A 20,752-nucleotide genomic window follows, 5' to 3' on the forward strand; every position below is an offset into this window, starting at 1 on the left:
TGAATTGTCAAGATTGTTTAGTCGTCCTGTAATGAAATAGAATGACATTCTTAGAAAATCAAGTTGCATCTAGCACTTTAATGGATCTTTCTCTTCAAAGTAGAGTTTCCTTTTCACAAAGGTTTCCTAGTAGAACCCTTTTAGAAATGTAGAATAATTAACCATTTAAAGAACCTGAGAGCAACCCTTCCTAACAGTGTTCTAGTAGTGTAGAGTAGCCACTGCTACAGTCATAACCTGAAAACACATGACAAGCCCAGACTGCACCTGCCTCATGCAGGATACGCAGATGTTATCAAACAGAGCATGTGGAATCCGTGTCCAGTGTTACCGCTGTCCCACTTGGTGGGTGCATTGTTCAGATTCCAAAGCCTGTCTTTGTTACTGTTATTAAGGTAAAGTCGACCTGCGGCTGCTCCGCTCGTTGCGAGAGGCCGAGCGTGGTGGGCCGAGCCGCTACGTGCCACAGAGCAGCACAAATAATCACCCCACTGACTGTTTATTTTCCCCTGTCGTTTCTGACCACATTTTGGTCTTCCTTTGGCCTGAGGGAAGCATGGATGAGTGACCACAGGCCCCCCATGGCTGAACTGGGGTTAATTGGTGTAATGTGTGAAGTGTCCCAGTGTATGTGTGTGTCTCTGGTAAAGTCCTAAGGCTTAATAATTCACTTAGCTGGAAATAATGCAATGGCCCAGGACCTTTTTATTACCAGTTCACTTATACAACACAGATATTTGATTGAAGCTATAGGAAGTATGGTCTGAACATGAGACCGCACAGTGTGTGTAGTGTCTATCTGATAGGTATGTGCATACAGGCTGGAGGGTGGGTGGCAGAGTGAATCAGAGCTCTCTGTTTGTGTGTGTGTGTGTGTGTGGACTAGCACTAAGGAATCTACTCATTACCAATCGCAGGTGGTTAGAGTTAGCCACTTTATTGGGCTGGTATTTGAATGTGGAAATTCTTTTCAGATGACACAGCCTTACACAAAGCAGCAGGCTTGTGCTTCAAATAATACTCCTGACTAAGACCGATGAGTCAATTTTGGCACTTTGTTGGGTAACCTTACAGTTCTGTTAATCAAAAGATAAAAAAAAATAAGGGCAGAATCTATGTAGATTTGAGTACAGATGTTTCTATATTTTAAAAAGTGGCTATGTTCCGTTATCTACATGCAGTTGAGTGTACCTTGTTTCGTTGTGTCCATTTATTTTCCATATTGTTTATAGGAAAAAAGGTAATCGTTGAATGTGAATGTAACTGCTACAAACCAGTAGGCAACATTAACAGGAACATATGTAGTTTGAAAAAAGAAAAGCTCACTGCGTGACATCTGGTAGAGTTATAACATATTTCAAGAGGACTTGAGGGGCTGTTGAATGCACGATTCAACCATGAGCATCCAAAAGCTGTTCAGAGGTTATGAAAGGCAGATACTGAAGGCAGCTATAAAGGAAAGGGGACGGATATCAATTATTTGAGAACAGAAAATATTTATATCACGTTCCCTAAGGGAGATTTTATCTTAATATATTAACATAAACCATTTACCATCTTACTGTTTGTACCTATTTAGAATAATAAGTGAACATCTGTAAAACATCACAAACTTTCAGTTTTTATAAATGACATTTCTTTTCATGTTCAAGTGTATAAAACTTTGCACGGTTCTGACAGTTTATCTCACAGCTAGTTGTTACTTTTGATTTCCATCGTCTTGATATATTCTGGTCCGGTGGTATATTGGTTCAGCTGAATGTAGTGATGTATAGCCATTAATGCTAGGCCCGGCAGTGACTTATCAATTATCATGAGTTATGAGTGGTTTGGATATGGCCGGGGCTAAGACCCTAGAGTTTGTCTGTGTCTTATTCAACAACCTAAAATAAAATTCTAATTGATAGAAATAAATCATATCTGTAATACAAATAACGTATGTATTTGATTTATGCTAAATTTGGAAAACTACTAGGCAATGTGGTTGTACTACAAAAATTCATTTCAAGATCTGGTTCTAAGTCTCAAGAATACAGCAGCCTATATCCTTTATTCCATTCCACTTTTTCATATGTATGCTTTTATAAATGTAGATTTTATCCAGTTCTTTTCCCATCATATTCTCTCTCCCATCAGTAAAAAGCATGGTGGGATTTGCAGTAGTTTGACAGTGTAAGTGATTTAATATGTATGAGTGCTTGGGTTGTGCTAAGAGATGTAAAAACCAAAGCTTGATGTAACAAGACCTTAACCGAATTAGACAGCACAGCCAGAGCAGAACTCTCCTTGATCTGCTGGGCTTCACCCACCCTCGTCACTTCACACACACACCCAGTATGTGGAAGAAATGACGAACTCTGAATGAAAATGCTGCTTATAAGACTGCCTGAAAATGTCTGCATGAAGGAGCCAAGTGCTGTGTAGAGGAATTTCCGTTCCACTGTATATGCACTATATATTTGTGTGTGCGCGTAACATAATGTGGAAACTAAGAGACAAACATATAATGCTTGTTAGGTTTTACATATCACACACAATGTAAATGATCAAAAATGTATGTTAAGATGGACCGAACAAAATTGATGTACAGTAAATGTGGGCGTTAACTGGCTTTTATTTTACTTCCAACATTTGGTTTTGTCCCTATAAACTTTCATAAACGGAGACCATTTGATGCTTTTGTGCTGTAAATAAGTCTTATAACAAAGTAAATATGCATTAGACACCTTAATAAGACATATTCAAGTAAGTTAACTAGAGCATGTCAGTGGGGATGGAAACGTTTGAGCTTGTGAATAAAGAACGTAGACTCGGAGATTGACAGTCTCAACTGATGTAGCATTTAGACCATTTGAAGCGTGTATTCAATGAGGAAACACCAAAACAAACGTACATGGAATTGTGTAAGAAAACTTTTGCACTCAACTCTATGCTGTTGCCTCCATTTTAATGAATGCACTGTATCAATATATACAGTATACTTTGATCTACATTGTGTAGTTATAGAAAAGGTTCATGGGTTCTGTTCATTCCTTTCTCTTTACACAGCGCTATTAAATTTTAACATTGGACTGGTCAAAGCTTGTTGAAGAATTTTCTATAATAGCAGCTCTGACAGCAGTACCGGATGTAATTCATATAACATATTAATGCGCTGGTTATAATACATTGTTTCAGCTAACAGTAACAGCTAATTCACAATCGGTGAACATTGGTTGTTCAAGTTACCAAAGACAAAGTCGAGTCAAAGTCTTGATATGCTGAAGCATTCTATAAGGAGATTTTATTTAACATGAATGGAAGGAGTCTCCAATATCCAGTGCTTTGTAACAGCCAGTGAGTTTTCCGCCATGTGAGACTCTTCGACTCCCAGTTTCTCTGTAACATGACAAGCTCCAGTCTCCAGGACTGGCGGTATTAACCCATGAGTAAAACAAGGCTCTGAACAGCAGCTTAGACAGGGCTAGGTTCTATATGCTGCCACACACTGGAAGATTAATGCACATTTCAGAACATAAATGAATACATTGTATTTTATTTGAGCGGTATTTCACCTACTTGATGATAACAGTCCATTAATAATTGCTTTTGTATGCCTATACACAGCTTATCTGCTTGTTATATAAAACTAAGTACTCATTGACTATACTACTAAATATATTTCCATTTTCATATGGCGTGTATGCTACAGAAGACAGGGAAAAAGGAACATAACAGATGGTGTTCGACAGTCTGTTCATTGTCTCTATATAGAAGTGAGAGTGATAAAGAGAAACAGACAGACTAGCCCATGCACATGAGCTGAACACAGTAATTACCATCCTCAGTCAAGTCATGCCCACACAAAAGAACTTCTGGCCTATAATGTACTCCCTGTGATTCATGTCTACATTTCCAGCAGAGGCACTCCCTCGCAGTGTCTGCAGCACAGAAGGAGAGTCTGTCGGGCCTGGGAGATACTCTATCAAAGGGTTTTGAAAGGGAACACTGAGTACAAAACGAAAAAAGTCTGGTTCTGGTGGAAGCAGCAGTCTAAGATGGGAAGCTCTCGTGGAGAATGATGAGGATGAGTCCCTGAAGAGGCTGGGTCTAGGGCAGAGCAGGTCATGAACGACAACAAGAACCTTAAACTACATAGTTGCTTTCTGATGGGCGGTTGGGATCGGAGGGCTCCTTGATTTCTTTCTCTGATGTGGTGTGGGATTTGGGCCTGGGGTTTGTTTGGCTGTGGAGGAATGACATTCCCCCACGATATCCTGGAAAAATAAAGATATAAAATGAGCCTGATGCTTAATAATGAAAGATTTCTCAGCTTGTAGTCTGTGCTTATCTTAGGTTATTACTCATTAACTGCAAAACGTTTAAAGGAGCCGTTTGTCATTTTTACAGCCCTCTGTTGCCTGTAAGGTGAATTACAATTTCCACTCTGATGAGTCTTCACACTCTGCTGAGCAACTTGTGAGCTGCCGTGTAAGAAAAAGAGGCAGAAGTGAGCAGCTCTGTTCCGATTGAGGGGCGGGGCTAATTTACAGACGCCAGATTCATTGCTGTTTATGATTTTCTTTGTTACAATTATTAAAGATATATAAAAACTTATATAAACACAAATGGCACCAACAGACTTATCTTACACTTGAAAACATACACAGTTCAGTACAACTGCAAGCACTGTAGTTGCAACATAAGTTGTTACAACTAAAAAAGTGTAATTTAACAGCACTTATTAATTGATTCATCTTAAAAAAAGCAACATGTTACAAAATGAAGACATCTGTGTTGGTGTGCAAAATGTTACTAAGAAACTAACAATTTCTATAAATAAATAAATAAATAAATAAATAAAAGAAGGTGATTTTCATACCACTTTAATTGTAGACACACAGTAATAAAACAAAAATGCCTGTAAATAATAAGCTATAAGCAGGCTTGGGGAGTAACAGAATATATGCAATGGCGTTACGTAATCAGGATACAAAAACTGGTAACTGTAATCCGTTACAGTTACGTCAAAAAAGTTATCAGATTACAGGTATATTTTGGTAAAAAAAACAACCCAAAAAACGAGGAATACAATCAGGATTACATTTTTTTTTACGTTTAAAATAATCTCAAATCTCAAAAACACAATATAGACGGCTACTTGATTATAGTTCTGCTTCTCTCTCGCCAGTCATGATTCACATGAGCAACCTCCTGGTGCATGCGCAATTTTGCGCAAAGTTAATTTGTTAGAAATGAACACAAATTGTTCTCTGAAAGGCTTTTGTTAGGGTTAACATACATCCACTTTTGCAGACCCTAAAAAAGCGTCCGGCTGGGATTCTACATTTGAGAAAATGTCCGGGATTCTGCGTTAATTTCATTATGATGTGCTTATGGTCTAATACTGCATCATGTGTTTGCATATTTGCATTGCTTTAACCCCGCTCTGTAATTCCTGCCTTCTCGCACACCAATTGGTCGATTATAAAAAGGCTTGCATCAACTAGTCCTGCCTCTCAACCATTAGCCTCCTCTCAGCGAACGCGCGAAGGTGAAGTGCTGTTGTGTACGGCGTCAAACAGTTGCTTGACAATAGCAGCAAATGACAGCTGTCCTTAATCGAAACAGTGCCCATGGCCATATAAGGTCATTTGTAATTTCGTGTTATCACATTGCTTCGTATTACATGGCCATTCAAATGTGTAAATGATAGCTGAAGGTACACTCGTGGCATCTGATATTTTATTTTATTCCATGGACGTTCAAAAGAATGTAGGATTTTATATATTGATTGATTTATATATTATACATGTGATGCTAATAGTGTGTGTTTTTCAGTGTATTAAAATCTGCATTCATAGTAACACCGTTCTGAACGCTATTAAGACACGGGGGAAAAAAAAAAAGGTGTCCTCTTTTTGGAAAACCAGAATACAGTATGGTCACCCTAACGTTTGGGATGTAATGTTACCTGCATCAGGGACTTTTTATTTATTCATTTATTTATTTATGTTCTTAAAACAAATTTTAAGTTCTAAAATAAGCTCTAAATAAAAGTATTTTAGATCATTTTGCTTTTCTCTTGACTATATTTACATATGTGGCCTTGAAGTAATCCGATTACATTACTTTCATATTGTGATACTTGGATTATGTTACTGATTACGGTACATTTTTTATGAAGTAATTTGTAACTGTAACGGAATACATTTTTTAAAGTAACCCTCCCAACCCTGGCTATAAGAACTTTAATGCCTGGAACCACATGTGGGGTAAAGGGAACAGAGACAGATGGTGGCTAGCAATTACATGAAGCCTGTAATATGACCCCTTGTGTCCAATGTTGAAGGGTTGAGTAAAACAAAGCTGTAGCGAGGAGCCAGTCCTACCCAACATACCACTCTCACTTTCACTTGAGCCTCCGGAAGCTCCCAAGCAGGCTCTAGAGTTACCATGGATTAAATGTGCTCATGTGTTTACGGCATGTAGTTAGTAGCTGAGGCTTGGGAAAGTGTCTTTAGGGCCGAAGGGTTTTAGAGGTTTTAGAGTGAACACTGTGTGCTGTGATCAGGTTCCGCACTCACTCTTATTACAGTGACGTCCGTGCCAACCCTCCTGGCACTGACACCTGTTGGGCTCCACGCAGGTCCCGTGTGCTCCACAGCTGGGCTCGCAGACAGCTGCATATACACACACACACACACGCACACACACACACACACACACACACACACACACACACACACACACATACAGACACAGAGCATAAATAGAGACACAATATTTAGCCTTAGGATTTAGAAGGGAAGTGTTGCTGTTCAGGAAATGTTGCTGTTCATAATCTCCTCTGCAAGCCCATAAACCCCCAGCTGTTCATTAAACAACTTTTTTCTGTGTGTGTGTGTGGAAATACAATATAATACAATATAAATATAATATAATATAGTAATAAATAGATAAAATAAAAAATAATATGGATAAGGATAAATAATAAAGTATAAAATCTAAAAATAAGAATTAAGTTATAAATTAATAAACAAACAAACAAATAAGAAAATAGTAATAAGGTAACGCATGGAATAGTAGCACAGAGGAAAAAATATATAATAAAACTAAATATTTAATACAAGTAAAAAATACAGGTGCATCTCAAAAAATTTGAATATCGGGGAAAAGTTATTTCACATAACGTGAAATATTTCAAGCCTTTTATTTTTAATCTTTATGCTTACGGCTTACAGCTCATGGAAATTAGGTACTAGAAAAATCAAATATCTCAAAAATATTAGAATAAAGAATTTATAATACAGTGATGTCAAGCTGAGAAGAGCTTTAATCAGCTGATTAACTCAAAACAGCTTTTTACTAAAAACACTGTTGCTCAGTGGTCCAAAATACTTTTTCAGATGAAAGTAAATGTTGCATTTCGTTTAGAAATCAAGGTCCCAGAGTCTGGAGGAAGAGTGGAGAGGCACAGAATCCAAGTTGCTTGAAGTCCAGTGTGAAGTTTCCACAGTCAGTGATGATTTGAGATGCCATGTCATCTGTTGGTGTTGGTCCACTGTGTTTTCTCAAGTCGAGAGTCAATGCAGCGTCTACCAGGAGATTTTAGAGCACTTCATGCTTCCATCTGCTGACGAGCTTTATGGAGAGGCTGATTTCCTTTTCCTGCAGGACTCGGCACCTGCCCACAGTGCCAAAACTTCTAGTAACTGGTTTTCTGACCATGGTATTACTGTGCTTGATTGGCCAGCCGACTCGCCTGACCCGAACCCCATAGAGAATCTATGAGAGACACCAGAACCAACAATACAGACGAGCTGAAGGTCACTATCAAAGCAACCTGGGCTTCCAGAACACCTCAGCAGCGCCACAGACTGATTGCCTCCATGCCACGCCGCATTGATGCAGTAATTCATGCAAAAGGATTAAAGCCGCGACCGAGTATCGAGTGCATAAATTAACATACTTTTCACAAGGTCAACATTTCTGTATTATAAATTCTTTATTCTAATATTTTGAGATACTGGAGTTTTGATTTCCTGAGCTGTAAGTCGTAATCAAGATTAAAACAAAAAAAGGCTTGAAATATTTCACTTTATGTGTAATGAATCTAGAATATATAACTTCCACATTTCGAATTAAATTATGGAAAAAAAGGCTTGAAATATTTCACTTTATGTGAAATAACTTTTCCACGATATTCAGTTTTTTTGAGATGCACCTGTATACAAATAAATGCTCATAAATGATCAAATACAACAAAACTAGAGACAAGCTAAAGTAAAAAAAGAAAAAAAAAAAGAAAAAGATATGGCTTACGATGCTATTAAAAATTGCTAACTGGCAATGCTCGCCATATGTCTTATGGGAAAGAGATCCACAGTTTATGAGCAGATTCTACACTAAAATCAGTTTCATCCCTTCTTCTGTATTTTGCTCTCGGAACAGAAAGTAATCCTGTGCTTGATGATCTTAGAATTCCTTGTGGAGCATATTCAGTTGGACAAGATGACATAAGAAGGTTCTAGTCCATTTATTAAATAAATAAATAAACAAACAAATAAAAGGACAATAAAATGTATTCAGTGGTACTGAACCGAATGTCAGTGAAGTGCTGCTAATGGAGTCATCTCTTCATTCGTCTGTGTTTGTAAAAGCGTTTTCTGCCCATTTTGTACAAACTGTAATGTGTCTGTGCTCTTTTTAGGTAAACCAAGGGATTACAATCAGCCAAATAAGAAAAAAATGAACGCTTGAGTCATCTTGTTCTAAGGCATAATTTGATGAAAATTTAAAAAAAAATATATATATATATTTTCATAGGCCAAAGTTGAAAAGGATTAGTGAAAGAGGAATATTTTCTCACCTTTTGAGCACAGATCTCCGTGGTAGCCTTTGCTGCACTTGCATTTGTTCTTTCCTATACATTTGCCTCCATTTCTGCATTGCTGGCGGCATTTACCTGCAGTAAAATCTATAGTTACGCACTGCCTCTGGAAACACCACCATGTACATACAATATTGACCAACAGTTCATGGTAAACTATAGTACACTATATTTTTGGTTAAATGGTTTAGATGGAGTCCTTCTCTGTAATTCTAGTCTGTGTGAAGCTGAGATGTATTGCTATCTCATCTCATCTCATCTCACTTTATTTATTTAAAAAACCAAACAAACAACAAAGGACAAATAAGGACAACAACAAAGGAAAAATATGTACTGTTGGTGCAGTTCTAATATGGATCGGTAAACTGTTCCAAACTTTAGGAGCGGCTATGGAAAAAGCTCGATCACCCCTAGATTTTAACCTTGACTTAGGAATAGTTAACAAACTCTGGTTGGCGAACCCAAGAGTTCTCACTGGGTGATGTTCACACAACAAGTCAGAAATGTAAGAGGGGGCAAGGCCATGTAAACATTTAAAAACAAGCAGAAACACTTTAAAATCAATTCTAAAGTGGACTGGGAGCCAATGTAAAGACATTAAAACAGGGGTAGTATGTTCGTGTTTGTGAACACCAGTTAAAAGTCTTTTTGGACCATTTGTTATCTAGATCTAGGAGTTACAATAGTCAAGTGTAGAAGAAATAAAAGCATGAATCATAGTTTGAAAGTGCTTAAAAGAAAGAAAAGTCTTCACATTAGCCAGTGCTCTTAGTTGGTAACAACTTGATTTGACAACTAAATTAATTTGCTTATCAGATTTAAGTGCACTATCAAATAAGACGCCCAAGTTTTTTTTGTTGTTGTTGTTTTTTTTTGTTTTGTTTTTTTTTACACACACGATATAACTGAAGAACATAAATCTGATACTGATAAACCTGATATGACCTGATACTGACATGATACAGATCTGATGCTGACATTCTCTTAGTAACTGAGCCTTTGTGAACTTTTTGGTTAAGTGTAATGTTAAAGAATGGGCTTTAACCCAAGCTGTGTTATGTTCAATGTAAGATCTGTGCTATGTCAGTCAACACCATGTCTTTTTACAGAAAATTATTTTCTTAAAAAAATCCGTCAATACGAAATCTAAGTGTAAAATCTGAACCGACACGGTCAGGCCAACACCAGCCATGATTACTGGATTATTGGATAGTGTACTGGATAGACAAAAACTATATATTATTGAATAACGTAGAAAGAAAAAAAAAAAACTTTCCTGTTATTCTGTCTTCGGTTGTAATTCTGTGCGTTTCTGTATTTATTACAGTGTTATCTTCTACTGCTCTAGACGTTAATGCATGAAAAAAAAACAGGTCTGGATTTAGTGATTTCCATGTGAAACCATTAAACAATGGAAACTGTGCATCGTGCATCTTATAAAGAAAATAATTACACCAATTTCGCTTTTTACAGCTGTTAGGTAATTAACAGCCTACAACGTGTTATAAAAGTAGAAAGTAATTGAAATGAGGTAGGGGGAAATTTGACTCTTTTTTTAAAAACAGAAGCATGCAGATGGACAGCCTTCTAAATGCTTGACGATTCCCTTAAGTGTCTACAGGCAGTTGCGAGCTACAGAATTACAAACGCCTTTTTTATGCCTAAAACTATAAGTTTCAGTGAAATCTTTATCCATGGAAAGATAATATGCGATATCTGTATTACAACATGTCTTCACACACACACTGGAAGTTTATATATAAAGCATGTTACCCAATCCTAGAGGGGACTAGAGGCATGTTTCTATTCTAGTAGAGCAGCTATTCCAGTCACAGACAGTTAAATCTGGGAAATACTCCTGAATTAAGCTTAATCTGTGTCATAGATATATTATGTACTTTAATGTCCTAATGGTATTTCTCCTTAAATATGAGGTAACAGGAGTACATGAACTGCAGAGCTGAATGGAAATGATTAATAGTGTGAAAACATCCTGTCTCAGTCTCTGTCTCTGAGCTAGGGGGGGTGATGTGGGTCGGGGTTAAGCAAAATGACAGGAAAGGAAAGGATTCAATGGAAAGGGTGAAGCAAAGTGTAGAACCAAACTCTCTCTCTGTCTCTCTGTCTCTCTGTGTATATATATATATATATATATATATATATATATATATATATATATATATATATACACACACACACACACACACACACACATATATATAATATATATATATATATATATATATATATTATGTGTGTGTATATATATATATATATATATATATATATATATATATATATATATATATATATATATATATAAAGGTAAGTAAATGTAAAAGGCCCCTATTTAAAGGTAAGTGAATGTATGCTGTTGACCATGTTAACTACTTTGTGAAAAAGGTGAGATTTTCCTCAAGCCTAATCTGAACCATGTGTCCAGACAACACTCTGATCGATTTTATATCAAATGAATCATAATTATTTGCACAAACTTGTGGAGTCCATGCCATAACCATTTTACATCATACTTAGAAACAATGTTGCTTCCCATATTGTTATAGAAACTTTTTCACATCGGTTCTGTTAGAATTAGCCTTGTAGTCCTAACCATCTAACTACCACTAACAGCACAACACGTTGAGCTCATGGGCTGGAATTTAGCGCTCATTGTTAAATTGTTAAATAACAATGTTAAATTATGTCGCGTTTGCCCATGTAGGTGCTGCCCCATTTGGCATTAGTGTGAGAACACACTTCAGTTAGCAAGTTTATTTGGGGGGCGTCTCTGGAGACAATGTGTGGTAATGTGACCATTACGACTGAGTGACAAATGCAAGGGCTTTCCCTTTTCCTTACCATCAAACGCTAGAATATAAAGTGACAAAGATGTATTATTTCTTATTCTTCTATCTTATTTCACCTGAAATGTATCGTAAAACTTCTGTGAGTGTGTTTTAATAATTAATATGAATAACCCTGGTTCCTGATGTTCTCTCCGGAGTTTTGGAAGAAAAACATCCTCCACCAGATGAACTGCGTGTGCTCCTTTAAACTATATCTAGGCCTGATATTTTGTGTAGACTTCCTACCCCAAAATAAATATTCTGTTTTATCAGAAGATTATTTCTCTCTCTATCCAAGTATTTATGAGTCTTCCATTTTACATAGCTGCACCCCTGAATCTGGATTGTTTGATAGTCGTATTTGTGTATCATCAGCATAGCAGTGAAAGCCAAAAGTCTAAAGGTGTGTATATAATAATATGAGACATTAAGCAGAACCATCTGGAACACGCTAGTGTACTTTTCTCTGCTCTGAAGAATCTCCATTTACGCTAAATGGTAGTTGTCCATCAAGTAAGATCTAAACCAGGCAAGAACTCTGTCTGAACCAATTGGGTTTTAAATGTGTGCATTAAAATATCATGGATAATAGTGTCAAATGCTGCACTCAAGTACAACCGCACCAAATAATAAACATATCTACATAAATAATATAAGGCAACCAGCATTAATCTGTGAGCATTGCTGATTCTTTTCATTCTTCTGAGCATGTTGGAGAATGAATGGTAATTATAGAGGTAACAGCAGTCAAGATGCTGTTGCCTAAGGGAATACTTGAGTGATGGAGTGACACATTTATTATGTTAGAAATCTTATTAAAAGATGATTTACATGAGCTCTGATTCTACTCACCTATTTCACAGCGGACACCCTCGAATCCAGCAGTGCAAACACATTTCCCAGGATGGAAACATGTTCCGCCGTTCAAACATGTAGTACTGCAGTTTGCTGAAAACCAACCAAGAGAACTGTATCTACAGGTTTATTTTGTGTATAAATATGCGATACACTTCTCAGAAAACAAAACAAAACTTTCCTTGTCACTGGGGTGGTTCCCTCAAGAGTGCATCTTATGTATCTTTTACACTGTAATGTGAATGTATTTACCTTTAAAATGATTTAAGGTTCATAATTGGACCTTAAGAACTGCTCTTGTACCTCGAATTAGCTTTTAGAGCAGTGGTCACCAACCCTGTTCCTGGAGATCTACCATCCTGAAGACTTTAGCTCCAACCATAATCGTGCCAACCTGACCATCTAATCATTGCCCTAAGAAGGTCTTGATCAACAAAAACAGGTGTGTTCGGTTTTGGCTGTAGATTAAACCTGCAGGAAGGTAGATCTCAAAGGAAGGGGGTTGGTGACCACTTTTTTAGAGAAACACAGTGAACACAAAACATATACAGTAACATTGAACCCTAATGACAAGGAAAGGTATTGTTTATTACCCTTTTATCTGAGAGTTTATGCTGCACCGGAAACATAATTATAACGTAAGCACTTATATATAGATACCTTTCTCACAGCTGCCTCCATAGTAGCCAGGAGGACAAATACACACTCCTGGACTCACGCACATACCTCCATTCAGGCATCTTGGGGAACATAAGGCTGGGAGACAAACACAAGTGGATATCACTGTGATGTATTGATGTATTTTACATTTCCCCCAAATTCATAGCACTTCATGACATGAAAAAGGTTCCTTGAGGGTCCTTTGGATGATTGATGGTTCTAACTTTATAAAGAGGTTTTATGGGCATCATTATCGAATGACCTTTAGGGTGCTAGATGCAGTATAGACCACAGGTTCTCAAACTTGTCAAATAAATTCCATGGACCCCATCAGTCCTGATTTATTTCCTGGAAAGTACTTAAATGTGTGCAATAATATTCTGTCTATTTTTATTCCAGAGCTTTTCATTATTTATACATTATTTTTAGCCCTACTTGTTTTTGCTGTTGGGATTAAACCCATTCAATTCTAGTGACCAGTCAAATAGACTAATAAATATATGCACTCAATAATAAATTTAATAACTTTAATTATTGTGGGTTGTGAGTTTCACTGCTGTAACCAAACTGAAGGCACAGACCTCTTGGTTATGCTTCAGAGACCCCTGGGGAACTTGTGAACCAGTGGTACAGACAGTGTCTATATACCTATTTTATGGATTTCAAAGTAGTATACTGACTGCTGAAATGAAGCAACAGCTTTAAAGCATGTGAAAGTAGTTCTGTGTTTTTTGAAACACATCACCCCAGTACAAAAAATCCAATCCAACATATCACTGGTCACTGGGCTGAAAAAAGTATAGCGAATGTAAGTTTCAGGGACAGAGAGGAACTTGAAAACTCTATGTATGAAGCTGGAAACTAATGAACAACACATGGTATTGCCACTCAACTTGCTGTGTAGTTATTATATGGGAAACATCTGAATATTTATGTACATTTTTTAGCATGCTTTGTAATCCAAAGATTTTTGATTGGACTTTGCTGTATGCTGGCCAGGTGCAATACAAATCTATATACACTTTATTTAATAGACATTAATTGCAGGATGGCAGGCTTTTACCTTTCTCACAATGTGTGCCATAGAAACCGTCCTGACACTCGCAGACATGCCTCTCGCTGCAGTATCCTCCATTCCTACAGCCACCAGGACACTTCGCTTCAGAGGGAGGGAAGAGAATAAAGACACGGTGAGGGCTCTCCACTCTCTGCTTTTTTTCATTACTTTAAGGGCCCTACACAGGCAACTGAACTCACTCACACACATGCCTTCAAAGCACGCACACATTAATGCTTGAAAACGAAGAGTGAAATGCAATGGCTTTGAGGTGAAACCACAATGTCAGCAAGTCTGTCAAATATGCCATTTCAAATCTAGCCCTTTAAATCTGGACTGCTGTGGTCTAGCACGGGTCGTGTCCTAATTCTGCACGCTGTTTCTGAAAGCCATGTGTTCTAGTCACATTAAAGGCTCATTCCATGGAAACGAGTGTAGCTTCCAGACGTGTTTTAAAAACAATTTCCTCTCGTTCTACAAGGAGTAGCAGTGTCTGGAATATTTGCAACAGCTGACCGGCTGCCCTAAGGGGAACCTGGCACCAACTTTCATTCCTCTGCTACAGAAATAAAACACATATGGAATATTTGTCTCATCTTTTTTTCGAGAAACAAATCCTGTCTATGTCCAGTTATGACCTCGCCTCGGGCCACCGTCATGACAGAATCCCAGCTCACAACGACGGTGGTGCATTTTCCTGTGTTTTGATCATTAGCCCACCTTCAGCTGTCACCGGCGAACGTGCTGCTTCCTCCCACAGAGAGACCTCAGCCAGATGGACCATTTGATCTGTGGAGTGTGTGTGGAGGAGGGTGTGTAAGGAATGCAACACTAGGTGTGTGTGTGCTGGGGGGTCATGGGCTGCAGCTGGCAGATTTCACATGACATCATGGGCCAGCCATGGCCTTTGTGTGTGAAACGCACTGGGACCCGTATCACATCTCTCCTTTTCTTTTTCATCAATTCTGAAAGTCATCTCCAACACATTCGGCATCAGACACGTGTTTCAGTCTGTGTGTGCTACAAGATCATTCTTCAAAGACATTCATTTTCTTTCTATTAATACAAACCACTGTTATGTTGGCCTTAGATTAGCTGCATTTCGACACAGGAAGATCCATTGACTGTTTATACTGAGGTCTGACCACAAACCACAACATTAGTTGTCTATCATCAGACAGAGAGCAGAGGCTGTGCCTTGGCGCCCAAAGCTATTGAACTTACCCAGCTTTCCGTTTTCTCCAGATAGATGAGTTCTCACAAAGAAAAACATGCAGAGATAATCACAAAGTCATTTGGTGCACCAATCCACAGAATAGGAATAAAACAATCCTGTATTGTTATCGGAAAATAATCAGTAACTACCAACGCAAAGATGATTATTTTCCTATAACAGTACGCTCCAAAGTGTTTTATTCCTCTAATTACTACAGCAACATGCCAATCATTAAAAAAAAATGTATTAATCAAAAGTATGCTGTCAGTTAAGGTTCCACAAAATAAAGTAAATTTTTATTAACAGTCATTCCCTTACCTCCCTCTCTCTCTCTCTCTCTCTCTCTCTCTCTCTCTCTCTCTCTCTCTCTCTCTCTGTTATTTTTATTTATCTCTCTTGAAGTTAATAACACACAGGGGGAAAAAACCTCAGCTTGTCATGTTACAGAGAGACCACAAAACAAAAAGTCCTCTATCCTGAAGACTACCTCAGTCTAGAAAACAGCCTTACTTCTGATTGTTACAAAGTGATGACGATGGAGACTCCTTCCATAAATGTCTCCTTACAGAACGCTTCACCATGTCAACAATTTTTTTAACAATTTTATTTGTTAAATAACAACATTCCAATGTGTTCATTCTTTGGCTTGGAGTATGTGGAACATCTGCCATACAAGTTCCCCTGAATTAGCTATGACTATAGAAACAATAACATATTAGGATAGTGCATTAATAAAATATCAAATGAGTTCATGAATAAAAAATATAAATAATTAATCAGAGCAGTCACATTTGACTATACTACAGTGCTGTAGTATAAGAACCTTTATATCAGCTGTATGTACTTGTACGTCACAAAAGAACATGCGTCTTTAATTCTTTCCTTCTTTAAATGGTCTGAAAACAAATCCAAAATGGCAAGTGTGAAGGAGCTAACCTTTTTGGCAGGTCTTAAAGAAGATGGCATTGTGTGGGGTCCTGAGAACGATGTTTCCACCCCTGTCCATTATCAGAATGGTGACCTCAAATGCTGCAACTCCATCTTGCTCACCTCGACATGGGAAGCCTACCTGAATCACTGAGTAAACAAACCCATTCACTATATTTTAGTACAAACTATCAAACATCCATTAATGCATTTTCCATACTGACTGTCCTCTTTCATTTTCATTCAATAAATAATCATCAAATCTGAATGTGCTCCAAGTTAAAGAAATGCCTATTGTCACACACACACACACACACACACACATATATATATATATATATATATATATATATATATATATATATATATATATATATATATATATATATATATATATATATATATATATATATATATTCAGAAAATGCTTTTTCACCTGAAGTTTTGTGAGGTACAGAGCCTAAGAGCGGGACATTGACGATGGGGTCTTCCATGATGTCCTTGTCAAAGGAACGCAGACTCTGGAACTCGTAGAAGTAATCGTCCTGCAGTGGAATAAGATATGGTCTTTGCTCTTCCCCTTTGCAAATAACTAAAGTTTTGAAAGCTGCTGTGACTGAAGCATGGGCCTCTGCCGTCTTCCTGCTGAAGGAGAGCGCTTGGGGCCAACAAAAGCACGATGAAAAGAGAGGTTACGGAGTTGTAAATTTGATTATGCTGTGGAAGTCATCACAACAGAGGAGCGCATTTATCTACAAGTAGTGAATGGACCCTCCTGGTTTACAGTATATGTGTGTACTGTATGTGAATTGGTTCATTTGCTCCAAAGGGAATGAGGCTTTACTCCCTAAATAATGTTCTCAAAGCTTTGAAAAATACACACTTGTCAGTGTGTACACTTTTGTGACAAACACACACACACACACACACACACCACATGTCCCTAAAGAAGATAAAAGCAAAAGATGATAATTTTTTCAGTCTCCTTCTTTTTCAGTCTCCTTCTTCTTCACTATCCATGTTAGATTTCTGGAGCACGGTGGTGTTTGATGAAAGGAAAATACACAGACTGTGTGGAGAGCTTCGCTAATCCGTCTGCTGAATGGTAATAACCAACACAGATAACTCTCGCCGCCAGCCTTTTATGCCCGAGGTCTTTGTTCTTAAGCCTCAGCAGCGGGCTTTGAAGTGTGGAGTAACAGAGCCAAGGAAAGAGAGAACCCTCTCTCTTTTACCCTTGTTCTGTACACGTCTCTCTCCCTCTTTAACCACACTTCTCTCTTTTTCATTGAGTCAACATGCCATTTGTGGATTATGATCTCAATGTCCATGGGCATGTCATTTGTTAGAGCTGGCAGGATCTAACAAATCAGTTAGAAAAAAAATAGAACCCTGATCCAACATATTCATTTTTTTTCATTGTGATTCCCCTCTCTGATCATTTAACAAGGTGGATTTCCCTTCCAGTTTACGTTTTTTTTTTTTTTTTTTTTATCCAGAAACCTGTTTTAATGATTTAAATAATCTGGTTCTAGTGAATATTGAGGGAAAAAAGTGTAAATTAATTCATTCAGTCATTCACCTAGTAACCACTTTACAACATGGATCCTGGGCACACTGGGTACAAGGCTAGGAATACACCCTAGATGCCAGTTGATCGCAGGGCACCATGGACATACACATTTTCACACTCATCCACGTCTAGGGGAAATACGCTGTGTTTGAGAAGTAGGACACGCATGGGTTTGAGAAGTAAGAAGAAAACAGAGAAGAAAACCCTGAGAAAACCCTCAAAGATGCAAGGAGCTCAGGCTCTAACCAGAAACCTTGGAGCTGTGGGGTGGTTTCCTGGGTTACTTTAAATATTCCAATTAAAACAGTGATATCATACTGTATATATAATGTGCATAATGTCACCTTCCCATTACTTCCACTTAATAAATAATAACCCCAGCACATTTAATCAATCAGTTCTGAATCACATTTGCAAGTAAAAATGTGACATGACATGCTCATCCATTTCGCCACTTAGATTGCAAATCCACTGATCAACAACAAAGACGATCAACATCACAAAAACAGATTCTGAATGGATCACTGAGGCTAAAAACAGCGGTGACTCTTAGTCAGGTTTTTGGACTACTGACAGGAAGGTGAAGGTGCTGGTGGTGAATTCGGACCTCGGTACCGCCAAGCATCCAGATGTCCAGAAGCTAGCCGTTAAACCTTATGCGCTTTTTTTTAGTCTGCCAGATGAATAAATGTTAAATGTAAATATAAAAAGAAACAGACTCCCACACATGAGTGTGCTGATGGTCTGGATGTTTGGGCCACGTGCCTGCAGGGGCGGATAAAGCAGGCGTGCACTTTGATCCGTGATCCAGCAGCTTTAATGCACTGAGACCTCAAACACAGACTGATGCTTTCACAATTTAACAATACGTGGTTCTGTGCTTTAACAATATACAGTATGGTTCACGTTTCAACCAATTAGAAGATATACAGTTTTATACATTAGGTAGCTTATTACCTTCTCATTAACCTGAGAAAAATTTCCAAATGTTTTTCCTCTACTCCATTAAGTGATTTTCATCGCTGAATATCATAGTAACACATAACTGTAACTTTTCGTTGTAACGAATTTGAACTGTAACCAATAGTTGTAAGGTTATTATTATTATTATTATTATTATTATTGCTAGGTTATTATTAATAATAAGTACAGTAGAGATGCTAAAACAGTGATACTATGTTGTTCAGATTTTTTTTTTTTTTTTAAAGTACACTATATTCAGGCTATAAATGTGCTCTGGATTGTTTACCTGATCATCAGTCACTTGCCATGTGAAGTTCACGTGGTGGATATGAACGGGGATGGAGGGCATCCGCTGCTGCGCTTTCCTGAAGTCGTGCGTGAACGGGGCCATCTTCCCCTCGGACACAATTAAAATATCCTCCTCGAAACCTGGCAAAGAGAAACAATCAAGCATTCAAACTCTGTTTAGACTGAAATAATGACTTACAGACAGACATGCGAGCAGTTCAACTGATTACCCAAATAAAAGTGCAGATAAGATGCTCTAGAGAGTTACTATCACAGTTGACACCATGAAATGCCCAACCCCCCTTTTATTTTATTTTATTTATTTATTTATTTTACCTAATAATATCCTTGCTTGCCTGGCATCAATCCACATGTACAGACTTCCCTGCTCGGGGGCAGCTCCGACTACCAAACTCCTCAAAACTAGAATAAAGTAGGTCTTAAAACACAGCTGGAACATGAGAGTCATTAAAGCCATTGCGCAACAATACTCCTGCTTACACCCTGTGAACTGCTCTATTTAATATTAATCTTCTTTATGATTAAATCCTGCGCATTAAATGGATCGGCACTGCGTGTGCAGTTTAGGGAATGAAATGTCCGGGCGCTTCGGAGCCTCCTGCTTTAAATACATCACAGGCTGTAATGACCAGCTCTGACCACTGGGAGGTGCGACACCGAACCGAAACCGGACAACATCCTCAAATAAAAGCCGATGGGTTTGTGGTGTTTTATCGTTTAGTTATCATACCGAAAATGTATCACGTTTAATCTCATAATCAGATTTATCAGATTAGTGTTTTTATTTAAAAAAAATTAAAACACATAAATCTTTTTTTTAAAAAATGATATCATAGTGTTAATAACTGGCATGAAGTTGGTTTGACATTGGACGGTCGATATTTGCAGATATGCGGAAATTAAGGGACCGTCTCTAAAGTTACATACGACATTATTATACACGTTTCTATCTTCTCATAGTTTATTTAGTTAAATATCAAAAAATCTAAGAGGTGTGCACTATAGCTGACACCTAGATGAACACTATACAGTTGGTTGTGTGACTGTACGTCATTCCCTTCAAATGCTATTGAGCTTTAAATTAGGGTATATTTTGTGTATGAGCCCATGCAGTAATAAAATACATGGCAATATTTATATATGATTTAATAGTTTATTTGGTTAAATATAAAAAAATCTAAAAGGTGTGCATCACTGCTGACACCTAGATGAACACTTTACAGTTGGTTATATGACTGTAAGTCATTCCCTTCAAATGCTATTGAAGTTAGAAACGTGTTTAACAATGTCATATGTAACTTTAGAGACGGTCACTTAATTTCCGCATATCTGCGAAAATCGAACGTACAACGTCATGCCAACTTTATTCCAGTGTATTACTAAACATTTAGAAAGGTTATTGAGTAATTGTGTTCGGATTGATAAACTTTTAGCTTAGATTAATTGTTAAAACGCAGCATATTTATTTATTTAC

At 37.6% G+C, this 20,752-nt stretch overlaps 1 protein-coding gene across 1 annotated transcript; it reads right to left on the reverse strand.

Moving 5' to 3' along the window:
• Window positions 1–2,594: 2,594 nt before the first annotated feature.
• Window positions 2,595–19,874, reverse strand: wif1 (wnt inhibitory factor 1). The gene is made up of 10 exons (XM_017494229.3): window positions 19,594–19,874; window positions 19,256–19,398; window positions 16,870–16,978; window positions 16,443–16,583; window positions 14,297–14,392; window positions 13,234–13,329; window positions 12,571–12,666; window positions 8,852–8,947; window positions 6,567–6,662; window positions 2,595–4,256 (listed from the first exon to the last, which is right to left on the reverse strand). Exons 1-10 carry the CDS (start codon window positions 19,733–19,735, stop codon window positions 4,126–4,128), a joined length of 1,146 nt encoding a protein of 381 aa, XP_017349718.1. The 5' UTR covers window positions 19,736–19,874; the 3' UTR covers window positions 2,595–4,125.
• Between the last annotated feature and the right edge of the window lie 878 nt (window positions 19,875–20,752).

This window comes from Ictalurus punctatus, chromosome 19 (genome assembly GCF_001660625.3).
Source record: "Ictalurus punctatus breed USDA103 chromosome 19, Coco_2.0, whole genome shotgun sequence".
NCBI lineage: Eukaryota > Metazoa > Chordata > Actinopteri > Siluriformes > Ictaluridae > Ictalurus > Ictalurus punctatus.